The following is an 18,301-nucleotide window of genomic DNA, read 5'->3' on the forward strand; positions in this document are numbered from 1 at the left end:
CAATTGAGGGGTGCAACACGGTGTCAAAGTGACACCCTGGCACCCTTCAATGTTTTCCCCCTTTTACCGAATCGGTATTTACCAATTCGGTATTTACCGATTCAGTAATTGACATTCATTCCTAGTGCATTCCTCAGTTAAGGATTCGTTATTTACCACCAACTACAAGTTGGTGGTAAATAATGAAAACCTCAGAAAAAGCATTTTTTTTTGCTTTTCCAACAGTGCCATTTTGCAGACATACATGCCTTTAGGGCATGTATGTCTGCAACATGTGCACCCATACACAATTGAGGGGTGCAACACGGTGTCAAAGTAACACCCTGCCAACCTTCAATGTTTTCCCCCCTTTACCGAATCGGTATTTACCAATTCGGTATTTACTGATTCGGTAAATGACATTCATTCCTATGGGCCTCCAGGCCCATAGAAATGAATGGCATTTACCGAATCGGTAAATACCGATTCGGTAAATACCGCATTTTACAGATTCAGTAAAATTTACCGAAAAATTACCTACATACTATTTACCTATTCTTAAATACCGAATCGGTATGATTCGGTATTTAAGAATAGGTAAATAGTATTGACCTACATCTGGCCCAAAATATCTAATTGCCATGTTTTTCATTGTTCAAAAGTAAATGTGTATTATATGTCAGGGTCACATATGTTATGTATATAAATATGTCAGTAGGTTTGTACATGTTGTTCATGTAAACATAACTGTGATCTATGCATGTTCTAGGTATGTTTGTAATAAGTGTGTTCACAAATTAAGTGTTGCCCTTTATGAAGACATACTTTAAATGCAAAAAAATATTTTCCTGCAAAATCGAAAGATAAGTGAAATAATTTCACAAGGGCTAATGAATTAAGGGCATTGGTTTGTTTGTTTACTTGTGAACAATGAAAAACAAGGCAACTAGATACTTTGTTGGTAAAATATGACAACATATAGGAGTATTTCTTGTTGGGATAAAAAGGGATGATTAACAATCTTTTAAAAAGATGTGCTGTCTGTAAGGGCACATGTTTGAGTTAACAGCTCCCAAGCCTCCTAATGTAAGGTTCTATTTTTGCCACTACTTACTTATATCTAGTTCTTCGAGCATATACCTCTTGTCTGACTCTGGGAGTCTTTTTTAGAGCCAAGTAAAAGAACATGCATGATAAAACCACCTGCATTTGTTTGTCATGCTGGTATTTTCGTCATTAGTTTTCCAATATTGGGCAGATCAACTGGAAAGAAACAAGACTTCCTTCCTTTGAGGAGGAATCATCCAAACATACTAGAAAATCAGGGAGCCATCTAGTAAGCAATTGTTGTGAGCCCATCTTAGCCTAAAGGCCGGATCAAAAATCATCTCTACTCTTTATGAAGATTGCCAAATTGAGAGTTAATGTTGCCTCAAGTCGGTGAGATGAAGAATGCGTTGTGGTCACTAAATTTGCTCCAGAAAACTTTAAAATCGTTGACCATTTCACAAAGCAGTGTTGAGACAAAAATGTATTCAATAATAGATGATAATCCCCACCTAGTTAAAGGCTGAGGTACTAGATTAGAAATATAATTTACACTCAAATTCATTGTAAATGAGAGGTTAAATCATGTAATAAAGTATAAATAAACTCCCCTTGCATAGAGTGTTCAAAATGAAAAATACTATTAAAGGCACCAACTAAAAAAAGACTATTAAACTGAGAAAAATTACCCTTATATAAAAAAAGGTCAAAATACGGCAGCGCTACCAAACAATATTTTTGGGAAACTGAGCATTACAGATTCATAGCTATTTTAGATGCAGAAATCACAGGGTAGGAGTTAGCCCTTATAGCCCCCTTTTTCTTCTTCCCTGGAAGTGGCCTTGTCAGAGATAGGTTGATGAACCCCCGATCGACCCCTTTATGCGACCCCTTGCAAACCAGCCTCAGGCAGACAAGGAGTTCTAAGTCAAGGGAATACAGCTCCATGCTGCCACCCTCCAACTAGGTCTCCCTAAGAGAAACAAGGGAATCCACATACATGCAAACTACACTCCATTAACTTATGTCAAGTTCTAAATATTTCTCAGAGCATCATTTTAAAGGTAATGCCAGCTCTAACTATGTAAATTATGCTTCATGTCTGATTACCATATTCCGGCATGTGTGTTATGCTCATTAACAACTAAATCCTTGAAGCAAGGTTATCTAGATTAAAATATGTCTATATTTTGACTGTCCCCGGATGGTCTCTGCATGTCTCTTTCTATTATTCAACTACACTCTCTTCCTCAAAACACTAATGATAAAATTTGTAAGGTCAAAAATCCTAATGACTCATGTGAAGTTTGCTGGTTGATTTAGCCACATAAGATGAGTCGCTTTATGAAAAAAACAGGAACAATAATATTGTCTGTGGGTTTCTAGGAGCATCTAGAAGAGCCCAAGTTTTAATATTCTTTGTCATGAAGGTTATTATTATTATTATTATTAGTGCAGTTTTGTATAGCGCGTAGTTACCCTGGAGCATCCCAGCGCTTTTCAGAACAGAAGTAATAGTCGCGAGCAATCAGGGTCAGCAGTTAACGAAAAGGTGTGTTTTCAAATGCTTGCGAAAACGAAGGAGGCAAGTTTCAGCACGCAAGCTTAAGGGGAGTGAATTCCAGAGCACGGCGATATTCACAGAAAATCTTCTTCCCCCTGTGCGGGCCTTTTTAACTTTCGGGGTCTTGAGCAGATGTTTTTGATCCGAACGTAGGGTTCTGCTGGCCTTATAAGGTGTAACTAAACTTTGCAGAACAGGAGGACCTGTACCTTGCAGAATTTTGTGCGCAAGACAAAGGGATTTAAATTGCACCCTTTCGCGCACCGGTAACCAGTGCAAAGCCCTCAATGCCGGTTTGGCCGACCGTGACATGGGGATGTTTTTAAGTACTCGTGCTGCAGTATTTTGAATTTGTTGTAATTTATTCAAAGTTGCCTCCGGGGCACCCAGATATGAGATATGATGTACTAGGTAATTTTGGGTGTTGTTTTTATGGAATGTAAACACAATAAACATACAAATGAAGGCACAGTAAGGTGCCGAAGTAGGTCAAAGCAAGGCTGTCAAATATTTGTAATGTAATTTTAAAGACTACTGTATACTAACCTTTCTTTTAATATACACTGTTCTACTAGTTTTTCTCTTACATCAATTGGTATTTCTTAGGTGTGTTTAATTTTTTGTTTAAGTTTCTGGAATGCACAGAATTTGCATTATAGTCTAATCTCCACAAGTTACAAAGAGAGTTGTGATTTCTATGAAATATGCATTGGCAAGGGCAACAGGTCTCGCCTTTCGACCTTGCCAATACAGTCCGATTGGTTTCGCCAGTGCTCTTTGCTGATTCTGTGTAGCATCAGCAAAAAGAATAAAAATGCTTATTGATGACTTTGTGTGTGCATGCATACATCATCACACAAGCGCATATATACATCATAATGCTATGGCGATCAAGCATGGTGATGTATATATATATATATGCATAATTCACCCATTTATTGCTTTTAATTTAACATAGGGTGCCTGTGTTGGAGCACAAAACAATTGGAGCACAAAACAATTTTTTCAAAAAGGAAAGGCCACTTAGCAATTTGCAGCTGCCCAGTCTTTGTAGAAAGTAAACAATTTAAAATACTGGGTGATGGAAGTAACGAAAGAGCAGATTGGTGGATATATCAAGAAAATGCCACAGACTATTGGAAGCACTTGAGCAGTGAGAGGTAAGGGAGCAACGGAGGGTGAGTTATTAAGAAAAGTCGACTGAGATGGGTAGAGGAGGAGCAGGCAATGGACGAGCTGGGGGTGGCAGAGTACATGGAGAGCAGGGGGCTATGAAGGGGAAAACATCACACATGGGCTAGGGGAAAGAGCATGTGAGCATGTGTTCACCTGGAGTGCTGAATACAAAACAAAAAAGTGGTTTCTTGCATGTAAGCCGTGGAAGGATACAAGTAATCCAATTAATAGCATGGTGAAGAAGGTGTGCTGCAGAAGAAGGACAAACATAAGAACGTGTGGGAAAATCATCAAATAAAAAAGCAAGCAAATCAGGTTGACAAGAAATCCAATCAATGAGAAGTAATGGGCTGACCCAAAGCCACTGTAAGTATTGGTACTGTCCACAAAAAGTCTCTCTACAACAAACAGCTAACGCTCTCTGTAGCAGAGACAAACAATTAGGTCAGGCTCCTAGATTAATATCACTGGCTAGCCTCTTACTCTCTTTCTGATGGATAACCTGTGGATTATACTCCAGGAACCTCGTGTTAGCCCTGCCGGAAAATCATAGTATTCACTGTATAAACAAATATAGAATAGCAAATCCTCATTCTGAGTGAGCTGGCAAAACTGCAACAGGTGAAAATATTTTTTTGCACCCACATCGATATTACAAGCTGTACAAAATTTGGAAGTAGTGCGCAAAATTCACGATGACCTGGCAGGTTTACTCCTGCACAAATTTGACCAGGTATCTGTTGAAATGTGTGCAGGCAAAATACGACCAATTCCTTCTTCAGATACTGACAATAGGGAAATCATGCATTTTGCCTTGCAGTAAAACACAAGCTACAAGTCATCTCCCATTCAGACATAAAACAAGCATTTACAATGCAACGGTTTCGCCTTTGACAAAGTTAGAGCTATTGGCATTGTAATTGACAAATTGTTTATTTATGTGTTGGTTTTGAAAACAGATAAATAAATGGCATTGTCATTTACAATGTCAATAGCTGTCCTCGTGCAGCCTATTCCATATTCATGCGGGAGGGGCTACCACTGCACGCGCAGGGCTCAGCGAGGCTGACAAGGAGATACCAACCCACCCACGGGGAAGGTGGGGCTTGGGGAGAGAGGGGAGGGCGCAGGAGGGGAGGGTGGAGGAGCAGTCAGTAAGCTGGCAAGGTGTGCGTCTGCACCGCTAGAGGCTAACAGCTGTGTAGGAGGTGGCTGGGCACGTAGAAGTCACGGCAGACCTTTTCATACGATTTTTAAAAGTACCGCGACCCCATAAAAAGTAATACTTAGTTCCTCCTCTGCATTAGATTGTTTTTTTTTAACATAAATAAATGGCAGAGGGAAGGGGGAGAGGAGAGACGAAGGAGAGCTGCGGGCTCAGGGAAGGGGGGCGAGGAGAGACGAAGGAGAGCTGCGGGCTCTTGTTGTAATGCTTGCATGGATGAGTTGGTGGATGCATGCATGGGTGCATGCATGGATGGGTGTATGGATGGGTGTATGGATAGATGCATGAATGGGTGGATGGATAGATGCATATATACAGCCAATCCCTCAACAATGTATGCAATCCACCAACCCATCCAACAACCCATCCATGCATCCACCCATACATCCATGCATCATGCATACATCCATCCATCATGCATCCATCCACCGTGTCCCACTCCGACCCCTCTAAATATAACTCATTTTTTCTGTATATAGAGATGACTGTATTCACTAGTATATGCAGTAGACCTTTCTACTCTAACATTCCTATGTGACTCTTGCAGTACATCTATTCATATCCCTTCCATATGTATATAGAAATATAACGAGAATCAACAGTCTCTTCTTTGTGTGACTACATCTAGTACATTTCAATTGTTTTCCTGTTTGTATCTTTTACTTAACGCATGTAAATCAAAGTCTTTAGGTTTGGCAACTGGTTCTTATGTAAAGCGCTCTGACACCTTCGGGTAAAGTTCGCGCTACATAAAATCACATTAAATAAAACTTTACCTCACAAATCCAACCATCCATTTGTGCCTAGGCTTACATTTTACGGCCTCGAAGCACACAGAGAAGGGACAGTTTACTAAGTTGAGGCTTTGTAGGGTGCATGGCAGGGGACAGTTTTAGGCGCCAAGGGAGGGTAGGGAGCAGAGTCAGAGTACTTCACGGAGGTAGGGGGCAGTATTTTATGGTTCATGGCAGGGGGCTGCGGTACTTTTTGGAGCATGGCCTTATTTTAAAGGGCTCAGTTCAGGCGGAGGAACGGCACAAAACACCGGGGAGCCCAACCCAGGGAGCTCTGCAGAGGGGGTGATGTGGAGCCCGACTCACCTTCAAGCAGCAGTGTTGTAGGCGCTCTCTGGGGGGGGGATCAATGCATTTTTTCATTACTCACTGTACCCCGTTGTGGCAGCTGGTCGCAATGCTGTCCTCAAAGTCCCCGTCACTCCCACAGTCGCGGCAGGGGCGGTGAGCAGCCGCCTGGGGCTCCACGCGGACGTCCCGCCCCACCCGCAAGGAAGGGATGGCCTCTTCAACTCAGGATCCCACAGTTGTGCTTTCAGACTCACACGTATGGCCAGCAGGCGAGAGAGTTCGGGGTTGTCAGTCCTGCACCTCCCAGGCACCGCACCCAGTCCCCCGTCGCAGCCTAAGCAGGGAGTAGAGGGCCGAGAGCGCCCACAGCAGTCAGGCCAATGTTGGGTGAGGAGAAGGGGGGGCGGCCCCTCGGCAGCACTGTGTCCAATCTGGGCGGGTGGGGAAGCGGGCTGTATGTTACTCACCGCCAACCATAGCCGTGATGATGCGCTCTCAAGCTGCGGCGCAACTTCTCTCACCCGGCCACGGCACGTTGGAGTCCGGGCCGTAGCAATCCCCATGCGGCGGTGCTCCGTATCTTCTCGGGCCACCCGCTCACCTCCCCAGAGCCAGTCGGATGAATTCCGACGTTCAGTAGGGACGACTAAGAAACACCCATGTTAACACGGGGAGAGCCTCTGGAGAAGCAGTCTGGAGAGGGGTGTCCCTAGCTGCGTCAGGTGCGGCTTAAAACTGGGCTTCACGCAGCCTGCGGCCTGGCCAGATCTGGGTGCCTCCCACCGAGGTCTCCGTTATTCTACTCCGAGTCTCCGATTATGTGCAATTTAAACGCCTAAAAGACTCACCCAGTGTGATTTTCGGAGGCTGAATACCTGATCCGGTGTGGTGAGAGGGGGCCTCGGCATACGGGAGAAGCATCAGTCTGGAGTTTGGTGTCCTGAATGAAAAAAACATGGCGACGAAAACAAACAAAAAAACTCCGCCAAAGAAAAACAAGTCAGGTCCCGGGCCGGCAGCCAATCACAGCGCGGCCCAGGACAAAGGGGCGGGACTTAAAAAAACACTGCGAAACGCCCCCGAATCGCGTTTTCAAGAGAAAGCGTGATTGACAGCCTCTGTCTCCCAATGGCTAGCCTCCATTTATGGAGCTAGCCAATGGTAGACAGAGGCTGAACCAAAGTACATATGTAGGATCATGAGGTTTCGCCGTGGGCGGAGCAACTGCTACGCAGTTGCAACGCCCAGGGCGAAACCTAAAAAACCTCGACATTAGTTTGTAATTTGGCTCGAGGGCGATACCACACAATATAGCCTCAGACTTACAGGGGAGAAATTACTGGCTGGTCTCATAGTGAGGGTCAAATCTAAAAATATCTTCGATATGAAAAACATCAAAACAATAGAATAAAGACCGAAAATGTTAATGGAATAGCTTCAATTATTAAACCAATAATTTTTCGGTGGCCACTGTGAGTTAGTACAATGGTATAATGCAATGGCGACACATGAAAATCTACTTACATCCTGGTGTACCAGAAAAAAAAGCCTGTGGGTGTTATTGGTTAAAATTAGGATGAACACCATTTGATGAATCCCATTGGCTATGCACTGAAGCAGAATGCATTGAGGGAAATACCCTTACCAAGACAAATTGTCAAGCAACACGCAAATGGACTGAAAAGTAAAACACGGTTGTCCACTCTCCAGAATCCTTCCCTTAGGAGAATGTTCCGAGGGCTCAAGCAGGGCTAAACAAAGATTAAAGTAGTCAAAAACAGAGATAGTCTGAATTCCTTACATGTGCGAGTATGCACAGAACTTTGACAAGTGTTCATTGGCTTGGAGCTTTTTTTATACACTGTGCAGTGGGATGTGGGTAAGATACATTTAGGTTAAGTAAGTAACTTTGCTTATTCAAGTGCGCAAACATTATAACTTCTGTAAAAGAAGAAGCAAGTGTAAGACTTACACAGTTAGAAAAGTAGCAAGGAACAATAAACTCTAGGAGAACTCATGTCTTTGTTACTGTTTACATTGCATGGCCCAGCAATGCACCATAGAGAAGGTAATCAATCCATAAATGTTTTCAATTGTGCCTTTCTTTAGAAATGGTGAGGAACCAGAAGAAAACATTGCAATCAGGGTCCTCCTTCCTCATCTGCATGGGCATGTTTGTGTGCACACATAAGAAGGCTGGAATGGCTAGATGTTCCATTAGAATAAACTACTTTACATAGCTCTGTTCATGGCTATCAAGCCTCTGATCTATTGGAATCATAAACCAAATACAAGACCTCAGCTATCTTAAACTCATTTAGTCCCTGGGCTATCAGGCAAGAAGAACGATAGAAAAGTGTTCACCTGAGCCTCCTGCTGAAAAAGTCTGGTTCCAATCGCTGCTCTGCTGAGCACAGGCGGAGAGTATAACGATGCGTCGTGAAGATGCGATAGGTATTCGTATGCAGCCACGCGCAACAAGCTGGGATGCGATCCTGTCGGATTTCCTTACAATCTGGCGGAGTCAGACTGAGGAACCCAATAATACACCTGGGTGGAATGAGAGTCAGACCCTAGCAGTATAACTGAACCACAGGCTTGTATCAGTGCCTCCGTCAGCAACACATGTAGGGCAGCGGGTGTAATGTTCCCCGCTGACAACTATCCAAACCAAATAGCACAGCAAACAGCAGTCATTATTTGAGGAATAGGTACCCGGAAGGTAGCACATAATTTGATCAATACACAATCAAATGCTGCGTGCAGACAAACAAATTGACCCCGTAGTAGGGCGATATATGATGTGCATCGTCTTGTTTTGTTTTAATGTTACAATTTCGTGTATAGGAGTCAGTGTGTTATTTTGCTTGTTATATCAATGTTATGTTGCAAATAACCTTGTCTCACATTCACTAAACCAGCAAACCCATCATAAAAGATACCAGACTCAGGCGGAATTATTGAATCAAAATGTAAATGTGATACAACTGTATTACCTAAGGTGAATTGCAATAATGAAAAATCAATAAAAATATTTAAACAAAAAAAAGTGTTAAACAGTGCAAAATAATGAATGTTTCAGAGTATGGGTGAGTCTCTTGTTAGAAGTTTCATCTTTATAGGTTATTTTCCCTGGGTTTTCATTTTTAGATCTCTAGATAGTGACCTCTACTGTTGTCTGACACCAAATGGCCATGTCTCAGCCAGGCATAATATATGGAGACTGGAATCCCTTCTGCCTCTCTGTGTAGCACCCAGGAACATGAGAACAGCCAGTACTTGGGCTACTAATCTGGCATTGAGATGTATCCAATGCTACAATAACCAGCACATTAAAATTAACTGTAATATCAGTAGTTTAAATATCCAGTTACTTATGTGCCAGCTTTGTGGTTTTAAAGTAGGCTATTTCTCACAACCAAGAAATGTAAGATAGGACCTGGGTCTCACACTCAAAGTTGAAAGTCATTCATTTTAATAAAAATTATTTGGCCTAAGGTCAAAGCCGGGAGGACGAGGGCGAGTCTAGGCGAATGGCCGGGTAAAACCCTTGATGAATGTGGGACTAAAGGGAGCCCCACCCACGCTCCTCAGATATATGACACCCATCAGTTGTGGGTGATACAACAGAAATAGAAATACAGGATGAGCAAGTATTAACACCGCCCATATTAAAGTGCATGACATTAACCTGCAATCTATTTACCAGGGAGGTATTTATTTGATACCTTGATAAAAGCCCCAGACCTTGGTAGGCTTTAGAGTAGGGCTGAAACATGTTGGTTAACAAAACATAGGGTCATAAGCCCATAAGAGCCTACATTACCCCTTACCTTATTTTAGCGTTCTCCACCATCTCCACTAATAAAGGGATACCTAGGAGAAGGTGAGGGATTTTTAATCTTTACTTAAGCCCCCTGGTCACCCTCTATCCTGAAGCGCTCCCTGAAATACGGTCCAGCCCAGCCGGACCTTTAGGAGTCAGGGTGAACCTGATGATGAAGCACGGCACTACTAGAGTGTTTGAGGGTTATATATAAAAAAGATTTTTTTCGTTCCCCGCACCAGTCATGCGGAGCCAGCATACCCACTAGGGGTGTACCTGAAAGCCCCCCTACCCGTGTCTTGTGTAGTATATATTACTATCCCTGCAACCTCAGGCGGGATACTCTATTGTTGTATTGAGTTTACAAGGGAGGACGTATTCCCCCCACTCCTCTTCAACTGTTAAAAGAGGCCTCTCAACCCTCTGGGTCTCACAGGTCGCTAACTGTGAGTACCTTGTTTGTCTATCAGGAGATCTCTTGCAACACTTGTCAAAGTTCCTCGCCAACCTCGGACTCAAGCAACTGGTCAACACCCCCACCCACTACGCCGGCCACACGCTTGATTCCGTCTTCTCTTCCAGCAAGCACATCACCTTCAGCCACGCCACCGGACTCCACTGGACCGACCACAGCTGCGTCCACTTCAGCTTCAGAAGAACCACGACCCACCACCACCCGCAACAGGTTCCTCACAGGAGCTGGAGCAAGATCACCGCCGAGCAGCTCACCACCTCCCTCAGCCAGAACCCATCCGCCAGCGCAACGGACCCCAACGGACCCCAAGGAAGCAGCCCGCAACTTCACGCAGTGGCTGACCGCCTGCGCCGACGACCTCGCGCCACTAAAGAAACCTCCCAGCAGACCCAGAAGCAAGAAGGCCTCCTGGTTCACCGACGAACTCAAGGACTCCAAGAAGAACTGCCGCACCCTCGAGAAAGCCTGGCTCCGCGACCAGACCACAGACAACATGACCGCCCTCAAACACGCCACCCGCAAGCACCACCAGCTTATCCGCACCACCAAGAAGAAATCTCTGAAGGAACGACTGGACAACAACACCCACGACAGCAAGGAACTCTTCAACATCGTCAAGGAGTTCTCCAACCCCAGCACCGGCAACAACTACATCACTCCTTCACAAGATCTCTGAGACTCTCTCGCCTCGTTCTTCCACCGCAAGATCGCCGACATCCACAACAGCTTCGACGCACCATCCACGCACCCTACCGTCGAACCAACGCCCCCCATCGCCACCCTCCGCACCTGGACCACGGTGACCACCGAAGACACAGCCCGCACGATGAGCACCATCCACTCCGGATCTCCAACTGACCCTTGCCCCCACCACGTCTTCAACAAGGCCTAATCCACCATCGCACCCCAACTCCGGAACATCATCAACACCTCCTTCAACACCGCCACCTTCCCGGAGAGCTGGAAGCATGCCGAGCTCAGCGTCCTACTGAAGAAACCAACAGCGGACCCCACCGACCTCAAGAACTTCCGCCCCATCTCGCTCCTCCCTTTTCCTGCCAAAGTCATCGAGAAGACCGTCAACAGACAGCTTGCCGCCTTCCTCGAGACGAACGGATCCCTCGACCCCTCGCAGTCCAGTTTCAGAGCCAACCACAGCACCGAGACCGCCCTCATCGCAGCCACCGACGACATCCGAGCCCTGCTCGACAACGGGGAAACAGCGGCACTCATCCTCCTGGACCTCTCTGCAGCGTTCAACACTGTCTGCCACCGCACCCTAGTTCAACGCCTAAACAACATCGGTATCCAAGAGAAGGCACTGGAGTGGATCACCTCGTTCCTCGCCGGAAGAACACAGAGAGTCCGCCTCCCCCCGTTTCGATCCGAGGTCACCGAAGTCATCTGCGGCGTCCCGCAAGGATCATCACTCAGCCCCACCCTCTTCAACGTCTACATGAGACCTCTTACAGCCATCGCACTCCAGCACAACCTCAACATCATCTCCTACGCCGACGACACACAGCTGATCCTCTCCCTCACCAGAGACCCCGACACCGCCAGAACTAGCCTACACGAAGGGATGAAAGACGTCGCCGAATGGATGAAGAACAGCCGCCTGAAACTGAACTCAGACGAGACGGAAGTCCTCATCCTGGGACCATCGCCCTCCGCCTGGGACGACTCCTGGTGGCCCCCCGCCCTGGGCACCACTCCCAAGCCAACAGACCACGCACGCAACCTGGGCTTCATCCTGGACTCCTCCCTCTCGATGACCAGACAAGTCAACGCCGTCTCCTCATCGTGCTTCAACACCCTACGCATGCTCCGCAAGATCTTCCGCTGGATCCCGACCGAAACCAGGAAGACGGTCACCCAGGCACTCGTCACCAGCCGACTGGACTACGGAAACACCCTCTATGCCGGAACCACAACCAAGCTACAGAAAAGACTCCAACGCATCCAGAACGCCTCCGCCCGACTCATCCTAGACATCCCCCGACGCAGCCACATCTCCGGCCACCTGAGGGACCTGCACTGGCTCCCCGTCAGCAAGAGGATCACGTTCAGGCTCCTCACCCACGCACACAAGTCTCTCCACGACCTGGGCCCCAAGTACCTCAACGACCGCCTGACCTTCTACACGCCCACCTGTCAGCTAAGTTCTACTAGCCTCGCCCTCGCCGCCGTACCACGCATCCGAAGAGCCAACGTCGGAGGCAGATCCTTCTCCTACCTGGCGGCCAAGACATGGAACTCCCTCCCCATCCACCTTCGGCTGACCCAGGACCATCTCGCCTTCAGGAGACAACTCAAGACCTGGCTGTTCGAGCAAGAGCAGACCCCTTCCCCCAAGCGCCTTGAGACCCTTCTGGGTGAGTAGTGCGCTATACAAATGGTATGATTGCTTGATTGATTGAAAGTTGGGTTTGCTCAAACCAGTCATAAAGAAACCGATTTCACATATTGCCTAAAAGTCATCTTTGCTTGAAGAATTACAATATGCATACTTTTTGCCTTTTTAGGGACATAAATACTACCTATCTGTTTGGAAACGAGGTGATGCTAGAGAAACATTCCAGACAAGATACGACTTCTTCAAATCAAGATTTCACCACTTGAACATGTTTGTCCCGGGGATAGCTACAGGGCCAAGATGTCAGAAAAGGGCCTCAAGCTCCCCTTGAGAAAAACTCTGCTTACCTGACCCCTTACTAGAGTCAAGATCAAGGGTACAAGTCACCCATCTCATCCTCAACACACAAAGAGCTCTTTATAAAAAAATGAACAGTCCAAGTTAATGCAGTAAATCTGACAGCGTGCACTTGCAGATCCTGATCAGACTTTTATCTGGTTAAATCTGTGCTGAGAATGGAGGTGAGGGCTCGAGCTGAAGAGGAAGATGAATTGATCACGCTGTCAAGCAACGAGTTGAGATGCTGTGCTTGGTGCATATTAAGTGTTCATGCTGTCACATAGGCTGGCTACAGTCACTGGGGGGGCGCAAGTTATACCTGTCGGCTATCCCACTTCCAAGCAATCCATGGGTACCTATCACTGAGGAAAAGATTGTCCAAAGGACTCTTACTGAATATGCACTACTCACCTTCGGTGATTTATTCCAGAGTGAACAGATATTTCACAGCGCAGAAGATGACAGATTCCGGGTCGCTTCCTTCATGGACAAATTTACGCTTAATAGACTGCGCTGTGCACTCCAAATGCTGTTGTCTGAAGTCCCCCTAGAACCGGAATCTTTTTTGCCTCTGACAACCTTGATCACTAGCGCGCATTACCCAGCTAGAGATAACAGAATCCGAGCAGTTTGGGAACGGAATTTAGGACACCCTATTGATGACACACAATGGGCCTTCTGTTGCTCACAAATTAAAGAAGTCTCATTGAATATCAAACATAAGCTGCTGCACTTCAAGTTCCTGTGGAGGGCCTACATGTCTCCAGGGAAACTTCACTCCATTGATCAGTCAAGACCGCACATATGCCCTAAAGGCTGGTCTCAGCACGCAGACTTTGCCCACATGACCTGGAATTGTGCGAAAGTTGCTAAATATTGGAGAGGGATATATATTTTGCATTGAGTAGGATGACTGATTTAGATCTACAACCCAAGCCACAAGTTGCCCTTTTGGGATATGTTTGGAACATTCCCACACAACTCCGTTGTTAAACCTCAATAGCATTATTATTATTATTAACACAAAGGAAAATAGCTGTGACCTGGGGGTGCAAGCTTATCCCTACTGTTAAGGCATGGTTAAATAGCCTGATTTACTGCAACACAAACAGCGACTTATTTTCCTGTACACTGCCTGCAACCTCTAGACCCAAGGACATATGGGGGCCCCTGAAAACCTATTTGTTAGAAATTGGCCAGACCTCCTCATCACAGACTCTTTCTGGGATAGTCCCCGCTGGAGTGGGTTGAGGTTTAAAACGCTTGTCATATTAAAGTACGATCGATCAGCTACTTACCTGTATGTGGAAAATTATATTTTATTGAATAGAGGATTGCTGATTATGGAGTTGACGTCCAACATTAACTGTGGTAAAGTGTTTATTTTATGCTCTGTTATTTTCTTCTCCTAAGTGTCGCAATGAGGACTATCTATGTACCTGATGATTGCTATTGATGAAAATGGTAATTTTTTTTTTTTTTTTTTTAAGTGTCCATGCTGCCATAACCACCCTGGAATGCTTGCACTAGAGGTTCCACTATTTAAAGTTCAGAGAGACTGCTGGCTGGTAAACTTCAGCAGAGTGGCACAGAACTGCAGTCACACATCTCGGCAGAGGGCACCTGCATGTAATGGCGATTTTTGAGTAGATGTACACATTCATCAAATCACAGAGCTTTTAACGATTGTTCCTATATCTAGACACAGATGTTGGCTTGGTGGAACCTCTAGTCACTGAGTTTGGCATGGGTGCATATACCTGTAAGAGCAAAACTCTGCATTATGTCACCTACCTGTAGTCACAGAGCTTGGGTTGGGTGCCACATTGTTGCTTGCACACCGCACAGTAGCTACAGAGGGGCACATTCCCTCGGATCCAGTGATGAGCAAGGGTACCATCCGCCTTCACCATGATCTCCTTACAGCCGAACGTCTTGTCTGCTTTTCTGAGGCAGCCCTCGTCCGCACATAGACCGCAGCAGTCGCAGGAGTCGCCCTGCATGATATGCTGGCCGCACAGGCAGCAGTAGGTGGGCTTGTTGAACAAATCCGTGTAACGCCAGTCATGCTTGTTCTTCCGGAATATGTTCTTCCTGAGCAGCTGCCTTCTGGATCTCTGCACACTGCACCACAGGGTGATCAGCACCGGCAAGGTCACCGCACACAAGGTCCAGAAAACCAAGCTCTGACCTGCAAAAGCCCCATCAGGGGAGGCCAGCTGCTTCCCCTCCATCGCCTCGTTCCCACCAATGCGATGGGATGTCAATGTAAACAGCTCAAATCCGCCATGTCATGTCATCCTCCACTGAGCTGCATTTACAGACTGTCATGCATTTCCGGGGTTGGTACGAAGTTGTTGATGCCCCGGGCCGCTCCGATTCCATGCCACAGGGCTATCCGCCCATCCGAGTGTCATCGATCTCTGAATCATGTAATAATGTAAAAGGGGCAGAGGTACCGGACAAACTGCAGGCTCTGATGCTGCACCGGCCCGTAATCAGCGCTGCTGTCTCGGCAACAACTGCACTCCCCCTTCCATCCGCCTGACCGCGCGCACAGACAAGTTCTCGCTGCAGCTCAGCCTTATCACACAGCCACGAGGGGGATTACGGATGCTGGAAGACGTCGCAGAGCAACGTGACCACCGCCTGCGAACACCATAATCGCGAAGGGTACATCAGCAGCAGTGGAACCTTGTGGGATACGTCACTGCGCAGTGGAACCCTCTAACATGAGACGTCACTGCGCAGGGGAGACGCCCAACGAAAAGCTGGTGTCACTGGGCAGTACGCCAATTTATTAGAAAGCATACTTCATACCTTGTTAAAAAGTGGGTCTTCAGCCCTCTACTGTACGTCGATGCCCAGCGAAAGCCTGTAATAACATAATTTACAAAACAACAGAACCATCTGAAATTTAGGATAGAGAACCCCTCCGATGGAGCCTGTGTCACTGAGCAGTGGCACTCTCTAAGTGAGAGGATATTCATAGCATCAGACATGCCCAGTGTCAGGAAGCTGAGGAAAATTTCACGTATTTGCTTACATGTCGACATTATAGAACAAAAGGAAAGTAGGTGATTTTGAAAACAAGCATTGGTAAATGCATGAGATTTCACCAATGTGATTAATAATAAACTGGTTTTTGTGGTAAGTTGTATCTTGCTGAGTAGTTGTATAATATGAGTTACAGAAAGTCTGTTAAAGTGTTATGACTTGTTTATATACAAAAAGGCAATATATTGTGCAGCTACTAGTGGTATAGTGCGAGTAAGTAATAGCGGCATTTTGAAAAATTAAATAGAAGAGGAAAATAATAGAATTACTTGATTTAATAGCAATAGAGTTCTGACAACTTTTGGATCTGGTGCCACTGCACCTGCTACACCTTTCAAATCAAGCCCCTGGTGCCTACAAGATAATTGCATTTTTGACTTCCTTTTTAGTAGTACAATATAGCAATATTTGGTATTTAGAGGAGTTATGACAACTTTTGGCCCGGTGCCACTGCACCTGCTGCACCATTCAATTCAATTCATGACCCTATTGTCTGTAAGGTAACTGCACTCGTGACTTCCTGTTTAGTAGTAAAATATTGCAATATTTGGTGTTTAGCGGGGTTCCCAGAGCTTTGCGCCTGGTGTCACTGCACCTGCTTCACCATTGAAGTCATGACCCTAGTGCCTGCAAGGTAACTGCACTTGTGACTGCTTATTTAGTAGGTAAATATAGCAATATTTTTTTTGAGGGGTTCTGGCATCTTTTGGCCCCAGTGCCACTGCACATGCAGCACCATTGAAATCATGGCCCTAGTGCCTGCTAGATAACTGCACTTCTGACTGCCTGTTTAGGAGTTTAGCAATAATCGGAGTTTAGTGGAGTGCCTCGAGCTTTTGGCCCCAGAGCCACTGCACCTCCTGCACCATTCACATCAAGTCCCTTTTAACTGCAAGGCACGTGCAATTGTGGTTGCCTGTTTAGTAGTCAAATATAGCAAAATTATGTGTTTAGAGGGCCTGGTGCTACTGCACCTGCTGCACCATTCAAATCATGACCCTGTTGTCCACAAGGTACCTGCATTTGTGCCTGCCAGTTTAGTAGTAAAATATACCATAGCTCATGTATATTAACTTTATTTTTAACGCACAATGCTTAGTACAACATTTAGAATTTGATCATAATGACCAAATAGATTAAATTGAAAAAAATCCATCCGATAATGCCTACAAAGTGCAAATAAAGGTACTGAGGTATGGATAGGAAATGCCACAAACGTTCTAAGGCTAAAGCGTCTGCTTTACACAACTAAGTAATCAAAAGTCAGCCTTTTAGCATACTGTCAGAAGCTGTCTGCCTTTTCCATGGGAAGAGTTCTTATCTTGACAGTGAATGGGGCGTAAACAGTATGAACATCTTTAGTAGAAGTATTGTAAATACGTGCAGCCACGGGAGGTTAACAAAAAAAGTTCCTTACAAAAAGTTCCATACAAAAGTGAATGAACACAGTAATTCAACAATGGGAACTGATAAGAGTCCCCATTTAAGATGTAACTAAATACTAGAAATTTCACAAGCACAGTACAAGTGCTGTACAGGCGAAATGTAAAAATCAGGGAAATAGAATTTCTCAATTGATTTCTATTGAAGTAGAGGCAATTTCAGGCGGTAGACAGCTAAAATAAAGCCATTTTTGCCTTTAAAAATCTGTAGTCTTCCACGTGAATCAGTTCTATTGGCATGTATTCATTTGGGAAGTGTTTAAGCATGAGCAGTAAATGTCTTAAAGTTGTTTATTGCTTCATGCTTAAGCCATGTTGTGCCTGTAGACAGTATTTTCTGCTTTATTTGACATATGGATCTTTCAGAGCCTATGTCTGCAATCAGTGCTGAATTTGTGAAAGAAAGCATGCAAGTGCCAGAAGCTCTGTTTGGAAGCTGGTGCAATTAAACATCAGTGCACGGATTAGCAAGGCTTGTAGTGTTTTGACCCACTACTAGACACTCACTGCATAGCTGCTAAGGTGTCAGATTGCTATGTGTGACATTTTCATAATTTCAGAGTCATTTTGAATGACATTTCAACGACTATGAGTGACACTTTCTCGCGAGCAAAATTAAGCAACGAAGACAAGGGAAACATTTACATATCAGAAATTTCACCCATTTGTGCTATGAGAAACTCTAAGAATATCTTAAACGGATGCAAAGCATCAGAAATGGAAGGGCGCT

General features: G+C 45.3%; 1 protein-coding gene across 1 annotated transcript in view; it reads right to left on the reverse strand.

Annotated features, from left to right (window-relative positions):
* DGKE (diacylglycerol kinase epsilon) overlaps positions 1 to 15,800 on the reverse strand; it is a 216,656-nt gene extending 200,856 nt beyond the window's left edge. Inside the window, exon 1 of the mRNA XM_078654405.1 lies at positions 14,867 to 15,800. Coding sequence (XP_078510531.1) covers positions 14,867 to 15,306 — 440 coding nt within the window. The 5' untranslated portion in view covers positions 15,307 to 15,800. The remainder of the gene's footprint in view (positions 1 to 14,866) is intronic.
* Positions 15,801 to 18,301: the final 2,501 nt, after the last annotated feature.

The sequence above is a fragment of the Lissotriton helveticus genome, chromosome 7 (genome assembly GCF_964261635.1).
Source record: "Lissotriton helveticus chromosome 7, aLisHel1.1, whole genome shotgun sequence".
Lineage (NCBI taxonomy): Eukaryota > Metazoa > Chordata > Amphibia > Caudata > Salamandridae > Lissotriton > Lissotriton helveticus.